General features: G+C 33.7%; 1 protein-coding gene across 8 annotated transcripts in view; it reads left to right on the top strand.

Moving 5' to 3' along the window:
- LOC119829762 (alpha-catulin) overlaps positions 1 to 15,035 on the top strand; it is a 43,532-nt gene extending 28,497 nt beyond the window's left edge. For 2 of the 8 annotated variants that reach the window (XM_038352444.1, XM_038352450.1), the window contains exons 3-16: positions 4,285 to 4,427; positions 5,596 to 5,805; positions 7,628 to 7,765; positions 8,410 to 8,436; positions 10,078 to 10,107; positions 10,904 to 11,161; positions 11,664 to 11,859; positions 12,206 to 12,288; positions 12,480 to 12,758; positions 12,829 to 12,992; positions 13,071 to 13,224; positions 13,315 to 13,521; positions 14,313 to 14,412; positions 15,000 to 15,035. In XM_038352444.1, coding sequence (XP_038208372.1) covers positions 4,285 to 4,427; positions 5,596 to 5,805; positions 7,628 to 7,765; positions 8,410 to 8,436; positions 10,078 to 10,107; positions 10,904 to 11,161; positions 11,664 to 11,859; positions 12,206 to 12,288; positions 12,480 to 12,758; positions 12,829 to 12,992; positions 13,071 to 13,224; positions 13,315 to 13,521; positions 14,313 to 14,411 — 1,988 coding nt within the window. In that variant the 3' untranslated portion in view covers position 14,412; positions 15,000 to 15,035. Of the gene's footprint in view, positions 1 to 4,284; positions 4,428 to 5,595; positions 5,806 to 7,627; positions 7,766 to 8,409; positions 8,437 to 10,077; positions 10,108 to 10,903; positions 11,162 to 11,663; positions 11,860 to 12,205; positions 12,289 to 12,479; positions 12,759 to 12,828; positions 12,993 to 13,070; positions 13,225 to 13,314; positions 13,522 to 13,657; positions 14,284 to 14,312; positions 14,413 to 14,999 lie in introns of those variants that run through there. The other 6 variants (XM_038352451.1, XM_038352452.1, XM_038352447.1 and 3 more) reach the window with 5 other exon arrangements.
- Positions 15,036 to 15,084: the final 49 nt, after the last annotated feature.

Here is a 15,084-nt window from a genome sequence, read left to right as displayed (position 1 = left end):
ATAGGATCTGTTTTAAATTTGGCATAGCTATAGATTATGGTATGGATTATCACATAAGCTACTTTTTCCCTGGTACAACGAGACTGACGCCAGCTAATAATATAAATCACATCATCAGAATTCAGCGAGCTTTATTGAAAGCGTCGAAATAAATTTTAGAGACCGATAAATCATATCATGAGTATATTTTTATTATGTGTGTTAAAACTTAGTAAGAATACACAATACGGAAGCGTAAATTTTATTTTACTGTAAATTAAAAGAATAACAATTTTATATCCAACTAATAATAACTAACAGTTACCACAAATTTCGTTTTAAACTGGTCGATTCTAAAGGATATATTTGATGGTAATCTGGGTAACAAGCTGTGCTCTAGAACTAAATTTGTGCGTTTATTTAAAGTGCCATAAAACGGCTTTACACCGCACCTGTGGCCTGTGAAGTGGGTGGCGAGGGGACCGCCGGGATTTGCTCCCACCCAACCTGGCCAATGCTAAAGTAAATACAGATTTCTTTCCTTTTTATATCAAATGTAGATCACGCCTTACGACCTTTTCACGTTATATTAACATTAATGAATGAAATATATGAAGTGCTCTAAAAGCTAGAAAGGTCATGTAACTTTGAATGAAAATACTTGAGAATTAATTAAAAACGTCTCAACGTTTACTGACGTTCTTGACTTACTCAAAAATGTTTGGTCAAATGTATATTTTAGGCTAGAAGTTTTAGCTAAATATAGACCGTATATAAAATAAATTTTCTCATACGCATGGCTCATTGACTTTCTTACTGCCATTTTATCTTCAACAAAAGGGCTCGTTTCATGCCTATGCACGCCCTAACATGGTATTATGTAAAGTTATCAGTAATTGAATATCGAAATGATATATTTAACCGGTTACTCACAAATTTGGACTAAGCCGTAATATAATCGTCATCATAATAATATTTCAGGGTGTAGAAATTGTATTCTAATACTTTGTTGCAAAACACTATAATTTATATCAAATGTTGTGATGCTGTCTACACATGGAACATTATAACTGAACTTACTCACAGAATGAATGAAGTATTTTAGGATTTGTAAATGTTATTTGACCATGTTTTATGCAACAATTTACTTCTTTGCATTTTCAAAGCATTTGCTGTTATTAAAGAAAAAAATTATTGCAGGTACATTAACAATATCTGTTTAACAAAATAGATATACTATAAAACTGTTACACGTCTATAAAATACACGAAGAAATACTGGCCACAAGACCAACTCTACATTGGCCTATTTTTCCTTTCCGACTATCTTAAGTGTACTTCAATATTTTATAAATAAATATGCTTCTATTATAACTTACATCTGTAAAGTACGTTTAGTAAACACTACTAGTGAATAAAATTGAAGTGTTTGTTGGAAAGCAAATCTCTTTAATAAATGCATGTAGGTTAACATATATGTTTTTATAATATGTATTTAAAAAATCACAATTACTAAATAATTTAGTACATCTAATAATTCGATCTTGACCGGGATTACTAAAGACAGGTCATTTTGTTGGAAATTATTGTGGCTACTATTTTTTGAAAAAGAATTAGGTTTGCCCACTCTTAAAAAATACGCAAAGCGGATTAAGTCGCGTCAACTTGTTACAAACATGTTACAAATACAAAAGATAGTGGGACTTTACTGACAGAACACGATTATATGCGAGCACAGAGAGATTATGACTGCAGCTTTCGCAAAGTTAGGTAGTATAAATTACCGCTGTAAAATTTCAGACTTTACTAGGTGAACTCATTCGAGGCGGCATCATACAAAACACCACTACGAAAAGCGTTTTGTAACTAAATTAACTATTAAAATACATTTAAACGTCCTTTTCATGTTCTAACGCCTATGTTGTTAAGTTAAAATACTTCTGAAGATTCTTAATTGACTAGATAATGATTTGCTTCGAAATTTTATTAATAGGTAATTTTAAGAAGTAGTAGTCTCTAAATAGATCCCGCTCAACGACCCTTTCATATATAAATTCATTTTAATACCGTTCGTTCACCTTTCCTGTTTTTAGAATTTTACAATTTTATTTGGTCAAGGTTAACAATACTTGTTTTGTCGTTATATCTAGTTATCTACCGCTATTATTAAGATGGGTAATAAAAGAAATATTCATATTTCATATTCTGATTCGGGTTATTAATCCTATTTAAGCGTTACTGCCGCTCCAACGGGCTGTATAAAGCGATATCAAAAGCTATGCAAATGATTTTCAAACCGTTAATTTTTAACTTACATTCCGTAAGTTCCGAAGTTTTAATGTGTTATATTTTTTTATTCGAATCTGTTTGTTTTTACAAAACGTAAGAGACTTTAAACTTTGTTTCGTAACTATCACCTTATTTAAAAAATATCTGCTAATTTCGGTTTTATCCGAAATAAGTCATGGTTTATGCGTCATTTGCTTGTTAAATTAAAAAAAAGCGCAAATGTAAACATTACTCTAAAGACTAGGCCCAAATTAAAGCTTACAAACCGCTTGTGAATGATTTGTAATAAGACAAAATACTACAAACGTGGAGCCATTAATTAAAGAAGAAGAATACTACTCACTAACACTACTATCTGCATGTTGTAGTGAATTTCACTTACGATCTTGATTATTCGAAAAATATATTGAACCATAAAGTTTATTCATTATTAACTCTGAAATTTAATCTTTAGTTTCAACCCTACGGTCCTGTGATATAAAGACCACTACTTATGCCCTACCTTTTGTCCCTACTCGTTTTACTGGTACATATCTTATTTTAGAACCTATAAATATCCGATCCCTGCAACTGACACAACCCATTATCCCAATTATCATATTTGGGGAAAGGGTTGAATTAAAATTAAAACTTTATATTAAATACCTAATTTTATAAGTAGGCATGTCTCCTATCTATCTCTTCTTTGTGCTACTAAACTGATTTCGATAAAATTTTACAATTTGAAGTTTGTGATCCGATAAAAGTCAGGATAGTTTTTAACTCACGAGAACGGAAACTATGTGGGAAAAATCCCACTAATGCTTATTTTTTCCTTTGACTACACGGACGAAGCCGCAGGTACAAAGCTGTTTAAGAATAACTCTGACGAGCTGTTAAGTAGGTAATCTTTCTATAAAATTACTATGTTCCTATCCCAGTCAATTCAGGTAGGAATACGAAAGTTCCCATTATTATTGTTCACAAGAATGTAATAACGCGAGTAAATGGTACAGTAACCTTTGTTAGCGAGATATTACTATAAATTACAACTCACTTATTATATTAATTAAAGTTACGAGCTATTTTCGACGCGTTCACCTCAATTGTAAGATTAAAAATGTGGAGTCGTCATTGAATTACTGCTAGTTACAGAGTGGCATACCGCAATTGTAAGTCTTATATATAATATAATTTTATAGAAAATTTTGCTGGAGATCCATCACTCACCAACATGTAAATCGCGCATACCCAAGCATACACTCACACGCACACGCGCAGACACGCACACACGTTTTTATTTATCCTTACTTAAATTTAGGTTTAAGTGATATTTATGCGTAATCGCTGATCTAATTGTATAAATCTATATTCCGTATCATTAATACATGAAATAATTAAACTAAATACTATAGTATAATTTAAAGGGAGAAGCGACCGATAACCGTAACAAAGTTCTTATCTAGATCGGTAGCGAGTATATCGTTTATGGATTTTACTCGATGATTTTATATCAATAAATCTGTTATTAATATTTTCGTTATAGATAGATAGATATAAAATTATTCATATAGGTATAATAATGCACTCATGATATAAAATTCTTGTAGACATAACGTCGATAATGTGAATGCAGTAATGCTTCACTTATTAGCTGCGCAGAATACTGTCTAATAAAGTTACTAGTTGGCATTCTGCATTGATAACTAGTTAAACAAACTTACAATTTTTATGCTATGTAGATTTACATACAGACAAGTAGGTCACCATACCTTCTATAAGCTATCAGAGTGCCATATCTTTTGATACTTGTGATGAACTCACAATGAGAAACAGTTCATCCACTACACCAAAAGATGGTCGTATTGTCCATATTTATAGGGCCGTCTCACGAAAACTTCGCGTTCTTGCTATAACTATTTCTCCCACTTCACACTTTTAAATAGGGCCATCAATATTCTATTAATTTCTTACTATTACTTTACTATAATGAATCAATTTTGCAATTTAGTGTATTAAGTTTGGATTTTGTTAACAGGTCGTGCTATTGAACGTGTATGCACAGGGTCAGATGGTTCGGGCATGGTCACAGCGGCACGGGGTCTCCTCGCCGCGGTCACGAGGGTGCTGCTGCTGGCAGATATGGTGGTTGTGCGGCAATTGCTATTAGCTAAGGATAAGGTTAGGTTAGGTGTACTTACCTCGCTACGAATATAAATTTCATCGACTAGATCCCTTCGAAATAGGAAGGCAAATGCAGCAGAAAGATCAACTCGAGTAAGCACATATATAACGCATGAGCCCTTTATAATAATTGTTTTAGATTACACATAGAAGCAAATATTATATTTTGTTGGAAATGGCTCCCTATGCGATCATGATTCAATCTTAATTCAAGACATTACATTACTATTGCATAATACTATACACATTTAATTATATCTTTTATATTTGAATAAATATCATCAAAATCGTTATACAGATATACGCGTGTAGAAATATAATCGATTCGTACAATGCATAAGTTTCGATCAAATGGTAGCAAAAAGTAATTACACAGCGTTATGAGTACAATAATACGTTTAATCAATAGATATTCATTACAGAATAAGTAAAAATAGAATTACGCGGCAAAAGTTGTACAAAGGCTTATCGTGTATAATCTACAAGTTTTTCTCCAATAAAGCTGTAGAGCTTCGAATTGACGATTATTTGTCACGACTAAACGCTACATCGAGTCACGCGAACGTCGAATATGTAAACTGACTTATTTTCATGATTCGTTACATGTATGAAATACATTTATGCATATTCCACGTTTTATTGCTTACTTGAATTTTGGTGCGACTTATGCCAATGTAATACAAGAAAACAGTAAAGAATTAACCTTTAAGCAAATGCTATGAAAGTGAGGAAAATAATCCTATCTTTTTTTGTTATTTTCGAAACAATGGATACCACATTTCTTAGAGGTTTTAGTAAATTTTTCTTTTGTTTCCATTAAAGGCACAAAACAATCTCACTGAAACGATTTAACAAACCTAGCAAGTAAATGACACATGGATGTCTAATTTTATCAAAACTAATAACTAAAAAAAAGAATGGAAAATTAAGCATCACCAATATGATACTTTAAAATGATAATTTTTCAATCGATAAAATTTCATTTTTTTAAGTAATATACGTCTATAAACTAATATTCCCAAGCAAATCTATATAAAGCAAAGTATGCTAAACTAACACGGTTGAATTTCTGTCATAGTTACGCTAGCGGGAAACTGCTGACTGCATACATAAAGTGTCCAAAGTTAGTTTATAACTTGACTGTGAATTCTGTACATGCGGGCAGGTGGCACGTTCATTGGATCGTCTGGAGTCGGTGTCCAACTTTGCAGAATTCGTGCGGGCTTTCACGGAGTTCGGCGGGAGCATGGTGGAGTTGGCAAGGCTCACGGCGGAGCGGAGAGCTGATCTCAGGGATGAGCGGCGAAGGGCACAAGTGGCGGCAGCAAGGAATGTTCTAGAAAGATCTACGCTAATGCTTCTTACGTCATCAAAGGTATGTAGTTTTAATTATTCTATATATAAATACTTTGTTATTGACTTTCAATTTATCGTAATAAAATTGACAAATACTGTGAAATTTTTGTAAAACTTGATCTATTAAGGAAAACAAAAATTGATTAATAAAATTTTCTTTAACATGACATACAATATAATGTTTCAAATTTACTTTTGACTCTAAATATTAATTTTTTGTACAAGGCACATTTGCTGAGACATTGGTTCGATATTATTATTTGAAATAACATCAATAAAAAATATATACCGGCAAAAGAGAAATTAGTACATAAAAAAGTTGAACAAAATATAATTTTCCATTACAGTCTTAACGTATATAAACTGTCATCAACTAACTTTTATCTAACCTCTAATTTATACATTTCCAATGGCGAAACGGTTAACTTTTAGAGTCCTCACAATTACATTTCAAACATATCAAAAGAGCGTCTTCAAAGGGGCCCTATGGAAATTTCAATTAATATTAATCGTAGGAAACAGTTATTAAAGGGTTCGGGTTGCCATAAATTTCCCATTGGAATGTCGAATGCGCATCTCTCGCAAATTAGAACCGTTCAGTCTTCGTCATCAATTATGTAGGACCAACCCAATTCGGACTCAGGCGCTTTGTTGGTGACAACAATGTTTCTGCTGACTATGATTATTTCCTGAACAATCAATTTATGTTAATGAAACTATAAGTTGTTATTGTATATCTTTAAAATAGATTGCAAGTTCTACTTTCGTATCGTGTTTGAGAACTTTGTAGTTAATAGCATATTTTTAAATATTATATTATAGTCTTCTACTAGTAATAATTATTTAAATGGAGATAATTATGTACCATCTTGCTTATGATAAACCTCCTTACATGCTTAAAAATTTTATATTGAAATACAATATAAATTACAATACTTAATATTTCAGTTACAAGGAGCTTTTAACGCCTAGCTTTGAATTTAATTTAAAGGTTTGTTTAAGAGTCTGTTTCACAAAGTGCCAAGTTACTAATTTAATTTTTGCTTAATTATACTCTTGGACAATTAAAATTGTGCTTCAGAATCGTTATTAAAATATAATAATTTAATGATAATTCTTATAAATGAAGCTTATAGGCAGGCTGCGACATTATTTAGATTTGGAACGAACTAAGATTTACTGGATTGGAAAAGGATTTAGGTACATATTAGATTTAAAAAGGTTTAGAAATATATTTTTGAGAACAAAGGAAGGCTTAGGCTACTCGAGACTACGGAGGGCGCGTTAACAGCTGCCCGCCTTTACAGGCCTTAATTTGTCAGCACTTTTACCCAAGCTCTCTTACAAATACCTTATTTTTTCCAAATACCAGTACTTATGTTTCTTTCAGTCCAATGATAATAGAGTCTTAGTAAATATTCTACATTCATTCGCTATAAATTCCAATAAATTTACCGTACTACTTTCTCTTTCACTTCAATTTTTTTGTAAATTCATTCAAATTATATATTAAATTTAGAATAATTCATATAAATAGTGAAACAGATTAAATACATAACTGCGGAAGTGGGTGATTAGTCAGGGTGAATAATGTAACATGCAAATTATACGGGGGAAAAACCCCAGTGGACATTGATCCCAGTTATGTAACCCAATTCTCTTTGTTCACCACAATCCTATGAAGGTATATAATACACGATAACTACAATTGCATGTAATTAACAGTCAGATACGATAGAGAAACAGTTTCTGTTTCGTTGAAAAATAAGTTTCAATCTGATAAAAATGTACAGAATGTGGAATGGCTTCTTGAACACATAGTATCATTTTGTTTGTTTTAGACGTGTTTAAGGCATCCAGGGAGCGCCTCTGCAAGAGAAAACCGTGATACCGTGTTTTGTCAAATGAGACGAGCTATGGATCTGATACATTACGTAGTTCGAGACGGCCTGCCCGGCCATGAGGAGCAATCACAAGAGGTCTGATTTTTAGACTATTTAACTATTATCATTAACAAAAAATTTTAAAACACGCTTAGTCCAATTTATCCTGACCGCCTCCTTGGTACAGTGGTAAACACGTGAGCGTGGAACCGAGGGGTCCTGGGTTCGATCCCCGGTGGGGATAATAAAAAAAAATGTCCCGGTCTGGCAGGATACAGAAGGCTGATCATCTACTTGTCCATAAAGAAAATCGATCAATGAAACAGATGTATATCATCTGCCCCATACCCCAGTAGGGGACACGGGACTTCACTTTAGTCCAATTTATCTACTATATAAAAATAAGTCGGGTTTTCCTTCCTGACGCTATAACTCCAGAACGCACGAACCGATTTCCACGGTTTTGCATTCGTTGGAAAGGTCTCGGGCACCGTGAGGTTTATAGCATAGAAAATTCAGGAAAAATTTCAACAGAAAAGCCGGAAAATGATTTTTCACATACAACCATATGGTGGCGAAACGGAGTTCGCCGGGTTTGCTAGTCAATATATAAATATTTGCTCAATAAATATGTAGATAATGTGTGTGCGTAGCATAAGAAATAAAAATAAGTAAAAGCTATTTACTATAGAAAGATTAAATTATATTTATTATTAATCGTACAAAATTTATTTATTAAGGTAACCTACTCTCGTGATAAAGAGCAGGTGAGCCTTCATATACTAAATTTGAATGAGCTTTTATAAAACTTTGTCAAGTTGTTGTTATGTCGCGTTATCTCGATATATAATTATTTACTGCACTTTATTTTTGCATCTTAAACACACTTTTAATTTATTAAGAGCTTATTGTTTATTTCAATGATCTCCATAATTGGTACATGTTTTAATTTTATAAAAATTATATACAAAATATACATACGTAGAGTTTTATTTCGAAAATAAACATTATTCAAAAACCGAATTGTATCAAGATAGCCGCCTAGAGAACGTAAAAATGTAGGACCTTCATAAACACATCAACATTCGTGAATATGGCGCTTACGTGCACACAAATTGATTTAAACACTGGCTACGCTCCAATAACTATAAAAAATACGTTTGCGACGTATTTCCCGGATTATATTTTGTCGTAAAACGTAACACCTTTATTGACTTCATATAATTACGTACTAATCTTAGAGCCGGAGGTTGTGTATTAAACCTCCACTTGATGAATAGGACAAAAGCTTATAAAAGCACCGAAGGAACAACAGGTTGAGTTTAATGTAATGCGCTAAAATGACAAGCTTTATTATTCGACCTTTAAATAATAATTATTTACGTGAATGTTCGCTTTGCATGAAATTGGTCACAAAATTCAAATATCACAAAGGTGTAGAATTAGACTTCCCTGATGTAACAAATACATTTATCGGTTTTCGATTATTAACTTTTCCCTCGAAGTTAGTAGTTTTACGGTCTTCAGGTATATGAATTTATGAGTATATTTTTTGCACACGCTATTCTTGTAAATCTTCCCTGTTACTCTTTTGCATGGCTTAGTTACTGATAAGAAATTTAAGTATCATTTATAATCACTATGTGCTTCTCAATCTACAACTTTATAAACAATTTAGATAATTTTTATTATTTAGTGTAGGTACTTCGTATGTTTTCGTTTTAATATACAATATAACCTAACAAATTTTAAGAGGTGTTATTTTACTTAGACATGTTTGCAAATTAAACAATACGGTATTTTTAGGGCATAAAATTAACGTTTACATGTTTACGATTTAATTGTCATATTTAGTAAGTAGTCATTTGGGTACTTCTTATGAACAATGCTAAATTTAAACGCTTTAAAAATGATGGTATAACTCTTAAATTCAGAATAGAAATTTCGTTTGACGATAATTCTATTTAGGTAAGATTTAAGCTCTGCCATTTGCATTTACGACAAGTTGATATTTATAATATCTGCTGATTTCATCTGTACGACATTAATAAATTCAGTCTTTTTTGTTTGTTTTATTATTTATTATAAGAATCAAAATTGTGATTTTTTTAACGCTTACACCTTTGCTATAAACTACTCGGTCAGATTTATTCCATTGTCTTTGCCCTTATTTGCAAGATAGCCCTTTAATCCTACAGCTGACCCGATGATCAAAGATCTGGGTTACGTTTTGCGTGTTATGTACCTATAACTTTATACATTTAGAATTAATATCCATTTTAAACTTGTAAATCACTCACTCACTCACATTATTTAAGTGTGGCATGAGTTACAAGCTTTTAAAAAATTCCGTATTTTACTTATCTTATTTTCAATTTTTAAGATGAACACTTTTATTTTTATTGTAGTTGCAACCTTTCTCGGACAGTCAAGAACAGGTATAAAGAATTTGTTTAGGTAAAACAAAATATTTTTCTACTTTTTCAAATCAATTCACGTACTTTTTTAGTAGAAATATACATAATGCTTGTACAAGCCACTTTAGATAATGCTCTCCCAAACTTCTGAAATGTGAAAGTGACATAAACGTAGTCGTCATCAGTTATGTAAGTAATGAATGCAGTTTAAATATTTCATTTCTTAAAGAGTGGGGAAGCATAGTATATATACATAAATAATAGGAAATAATTACAAACCTTCCATTGCATTATACATTTATGCTATGCTTCAGTTACCAGTTTTTAATAAAGTACCTGTCTCATTTTATCCAGGCGTTTACGAAATAGCTATTCGACGGTGCAAAATCACGCTAAATTGGCAAACTCATAAGCTATAGTCAACGCTTCGTGCCTCGAAAAATATATAAAATTATGTAAATCTTAAAATAGGCAGATTAGCTTACGCGTAACACCATAAGCCTACACGTTCTCTCTTACATATTATTTTATACGTTTGTCCATTCTGTTAAATATCAACATTTTAAGCTATCGCGTATAATAAAATAATGTACTGTAAAAGGCAAATCAATTTAGAAATGCTTATACTGATCAAAAATAGATTAATTTATTTATTATTATATTTTATAAACTGCATGTTACTGCCTGTATAATTAAACCATTCCAGACAACCGTAAAGTACGCCACGACGATTATTATTTATTTAGTTGTCGAGATGGTTTAATTGTATCTAATCATGTGTGAAGCACCAAAAGATCGCGTATTGGATTTTTGGTAGGCAGCTCAATGGGAAGCTGGAACTGCATTAGGTGCCCTGCGCGGGTTGTCGACGCAAGTCCGCGCAGCAAGGGCGCGCGGAGGTGCTGACGGGGCCCGAAGAAGAGCCTTGGCGTCAACCCTAAGAGCGCTCGTTGAACGCACACACGACTTCACCGACTCCGCCTATACCTCGCACGAACACCGACAGAGAATACTTGCTCTGGCCGAAAGAATAGCGTATGAATTAGAGAGATTAGTGTCGGTCGCTGTGTCCTTAGTAAGTAACATTTTGCAAGTCTAGATGGTATATTTGCATGCTTTTGCATCAACGTTCATACTTATCATTAATCGAATTTGTGTAAGGACTTGATCATTATCAGTCCATATATGTTCCCAGTGCAGGGGCACGGACCTAATACGAGAGTTCAGGTCAAAACCTACACTGGCCAAGGGCGTGTTGGCAGATGTCACATGTCGAACTTTTGATTCTTCGACATGTCGGTTTTCGCACGCTATTTCCCTTCCCCGTTTCGAATAATAGTGATGATGTGCAGACCAACTGAAAAATCACTTCATTTCTTTTACACTCGCTCGACAAACCGCAGACATTTTCTTTTAATTTCGAGGTTATAACCACTGAGCCACCACTGTATATGCTCTATGATGACTTAAACTTACCTGTTTATTATATGTAATCTTATCGTATAATTTATAAAGTTAAATATCAAATATTCTTAAATTTAAAAAACTCTTAAAATGTAAAAACACTGCAATTTTAGGAGGAACAGGGTGTAAGTGGGACTTTAGCTGCACTGGAAAGCGCGTGTGCGGGCGCGACCAGTGCCGCTGCAGAGCTGGAACGCGCCCTGGTAGCTGCCGCGAGGGACCAAGCGCGCGACTTGGCTCCTCTCGCAGAACAAGCGAGAAAACTTGCCTCCGACCTCGCGCACATAGGTAACCTACGACGAAAATTAGGTATAGTCGTACTTGTATGAGCAGCGAACACTTGTGTGTACTGGTTATTGGAAAAGCTAAAGCAAACAAAACGCATGACTAATGGTTTGAACAAACGTATTAAGCTAATATTTATTCGGTCAAAATTACACCAATTGTCGCGATATGTTTGCAACAATGATATATAAATTGTAAATGTTAAAAATATATGTGTGTATGAAAATAAATAATAAATAAATAAAAATAATAAAAATAAATTAACGAAATTGTACTAACCAAAATATATACCACATCACAGAGGTGTTCGCCAACGCTAGCGAAGTTAGAATAAACTTTAATATCGACATAACACGTTGTTTGTTTCCAGCTAGTTCCTGTGGTGAGAGAGAATCAGAGAGACTGCACAATATAGCCAGCCAACTTCATGAGCAATTAGATCATATTATTGAGGCAGGTTTTTTTTTTGTTTTAAGCTACATTTTATTATATAATATTATATTGCATTATATCTGTAATACAATAATACGTATAATACTCTCTTAAATTAGAGATTTGATACTAAGCAAAACATGGGTTCATTATTGTCTTAAACTATTTACATATATATTTATATGTCATATTGAAAATTGGCACTTCAACAGGTATGCAAATTGCTTAGGCACATAGCGATGTCCGAGACCCTTCAAGTTAGCGCAAAATTTGCTGAAATCAATTTGAGGATATACGGTCCTCAAGTGGTGACGGCGGCGCGGACTCTGGCGGCGCACCCGGGATCGGCTGCAGCGCGGGAGAACCTAGATGTGTTCGTAGACATGTGGGCCTGGCTTCTCGCAGACGCAGCCCGCCTTGCCAGGGAACTCTTAGACTTAACAGACGAGAGACCCGATAAACAACAATACAGCAGTTTACCACGACCTGGGGTATGTTAAATAGTATTTATCTTACAACTTCTCGCTTCCCATTCTTTTCTGACCCTTCCGATTCTTTCAGAAACATGGAACAACTAGCAAACCCTTAAAGGCGGTTCGCTTGGACTCCGATGAACAAGCCAAGATTGCTAAATCGGGGCTTGAAATGAAGATGATGTCCTCGGAGATGGATGCAGAAACAGAAAAATGGCAAGGCGCTGATGAAAATAATGATATTGTGAAGAGGTATGTTTTACAACCGACCAATTCAGTTCATCCATTTTAATATTCTTTTTTTTTCTACAATAACCTGTATCCTTTCAGAGCAAAAAATATGTCTTCCATGGCCTTTGCTATGTACCAATTTACGAAAGGTGAAGGTCGACTTAATACAACTCAAGATCTTTTTACGCAAGCAGAATATTTTGCAGAAGAAGCAAATAGACTGTATAAAATTGTCCGACAGTTTTCATATCAGGTACCATTATTTTCGTAAGCTGTAAATAGTTAAAAAGTATTTTAAATAAAAAAGAAAAATGGAAATTTTTTTATTAATATTTGTGTGAAGGTGCCGGCAGGTACAGCTAAAAAGGAGCTATTAGAACACTTGGACAAAGTTCCAACGTATGTGCAACAACTGCAATTTACGGTCAAGGAACCCACGGTGGGGCGAGCAGCAACCTTTAGCAAAGTTGATAATGTCATCCAAGAGACCAAACACCTCATGAATGTCATTAGCAAAGTTGTGACAACGTGTTTCGACTGCGCAAATAAGGTGATCCATAACTTTCACACTAAATAAATTGTTTGATTTTCGAATGTAAATGCAACACATGGCACATTTTTAAAAACCTATAGAGATTTTTTAGGCAAAATAAAGATTTAGTGCATTGGAACGTAATGTTCCTTAGGTACCTTTGCCGTGGGAGAAGAGTATGGGAGTGGTTAAAAGGCACCAGAGTGTTGCACCTGTTAAGTACTTTAAAGATTTTTTTCGTTGATGTCTATTAGCCTTGAGGGGGTTAACAGTGTGGTTTTTAAAGTATGAAGAATTATTCTCGCGATTTAGTTCAAAATTGAAGTAATGAGCTTTTATAAGTTTTCATATAATTAACATTTTTATAGTTATTATAACGAGAATAATTCTTCTTTAGTGATTAGATATTAGATTGATATAGAGATACTTAGTATTTTTTCTTGGTGTCAGAATTTATCGTAATGTTTATTTTTCGTTTGACCTATTTTAATTAACGGGTACTTCTCACGAATACGCAGCAAACTGAAATATATCGATTATAGGACAATCTGGGCCATACATTTTATTACCCACTATGGTAATTCTTTCAATAAAAACGTGATGGTTTCAAATTGAATATTGTTCTACATGTGTACCTTGTAACTTTCCCTGTTGGTAGCATCCAAGCATGTTATTGTGGTATCATTTACCTAAATTTAGTATAAATCTCTGATTTTACCTTCTGTGCGGCCAAGACAAACAGTCCAAAAGAGCCATTAACAGAACTTTTTTCTCTCAAATTAAGTTACTTTCTGTTTCCGCAATTTCAGTACTCCCTTTGTATGCCCGAGAGAGTTCCTATGTATTGGAAGCCAAATTTACGAAAAGCATCTACATTTAAGAGTGAAAATAGTGTATTGAATGGTTAATGTAGGTATACGTGTGGTTAAAGTTTTATTGTGTACTTCACTAACAACGTTGTTTTCACTGTAATACAGTACTTACAATCAGAGGCCTTTACATCTACATCGTGGTTAACTGAAGATTAGTGTAGAATTGTTTGATGGTGTTTACCCATAGCTAATTAATGAATGTTGTTTATGTGATGTTGCAATGACAGTTTATAATAACTATTTAGATTAGACTATGTGTGATCAATGATAAATGTTCTTAAGGTTTATAAAACCAATTATAAACTTTAAGTCCACCGCTATTTCTATTTAATAATTTATTGCTAGTTTTCGATTCGACATTTTTGCTGTCGTTCAATATTTATATTGAAACTAATCCAAAGCTAAAACCATACTAATTATTGTTGTAATAAGTGTTAAATAAAAATGGGTACGTATGCATGGCGTTTCTCTCGGTGGGTGCGTTAGCGGTGGTGTAGACGTGACCATGATTTTGGTTCCCTTTACTTCGCATCTTTGCTTCCTATGTATTTGAGATGAAATGCGAAATGGAGGGAACTTAGCTGTTGGAATTGATGGGTTATTAACGGTGCGATTTTCATACAGTACAAATTGGACTTCACGGGTCTATCAGCGGGCGGGGCGGGGGCCAGCAGGACGTCGCGGGACGAGGAGGCAGGGGGCGGGGGCG

The sequence above is a fragment of the Zerene cesonia genome, chromosome 10 (assembly GCF_012273895.1).
Source record: "Zerene cesonia ecotype Mississippi chromosome 10, Zerene_cesonia_1.1, whole genome shotgun sequence".
NCBI lineage: Eukaryota > Metazoa > Arthropoda > Insecta > Lepidoptera > Pieridae > Zerene > Zerene cesonia.
The sequence above is the reverse complement of the archived record's forward strand: the minus strand, read 5'-3'. Positions and strand labels throughout refer to the sequence as shown.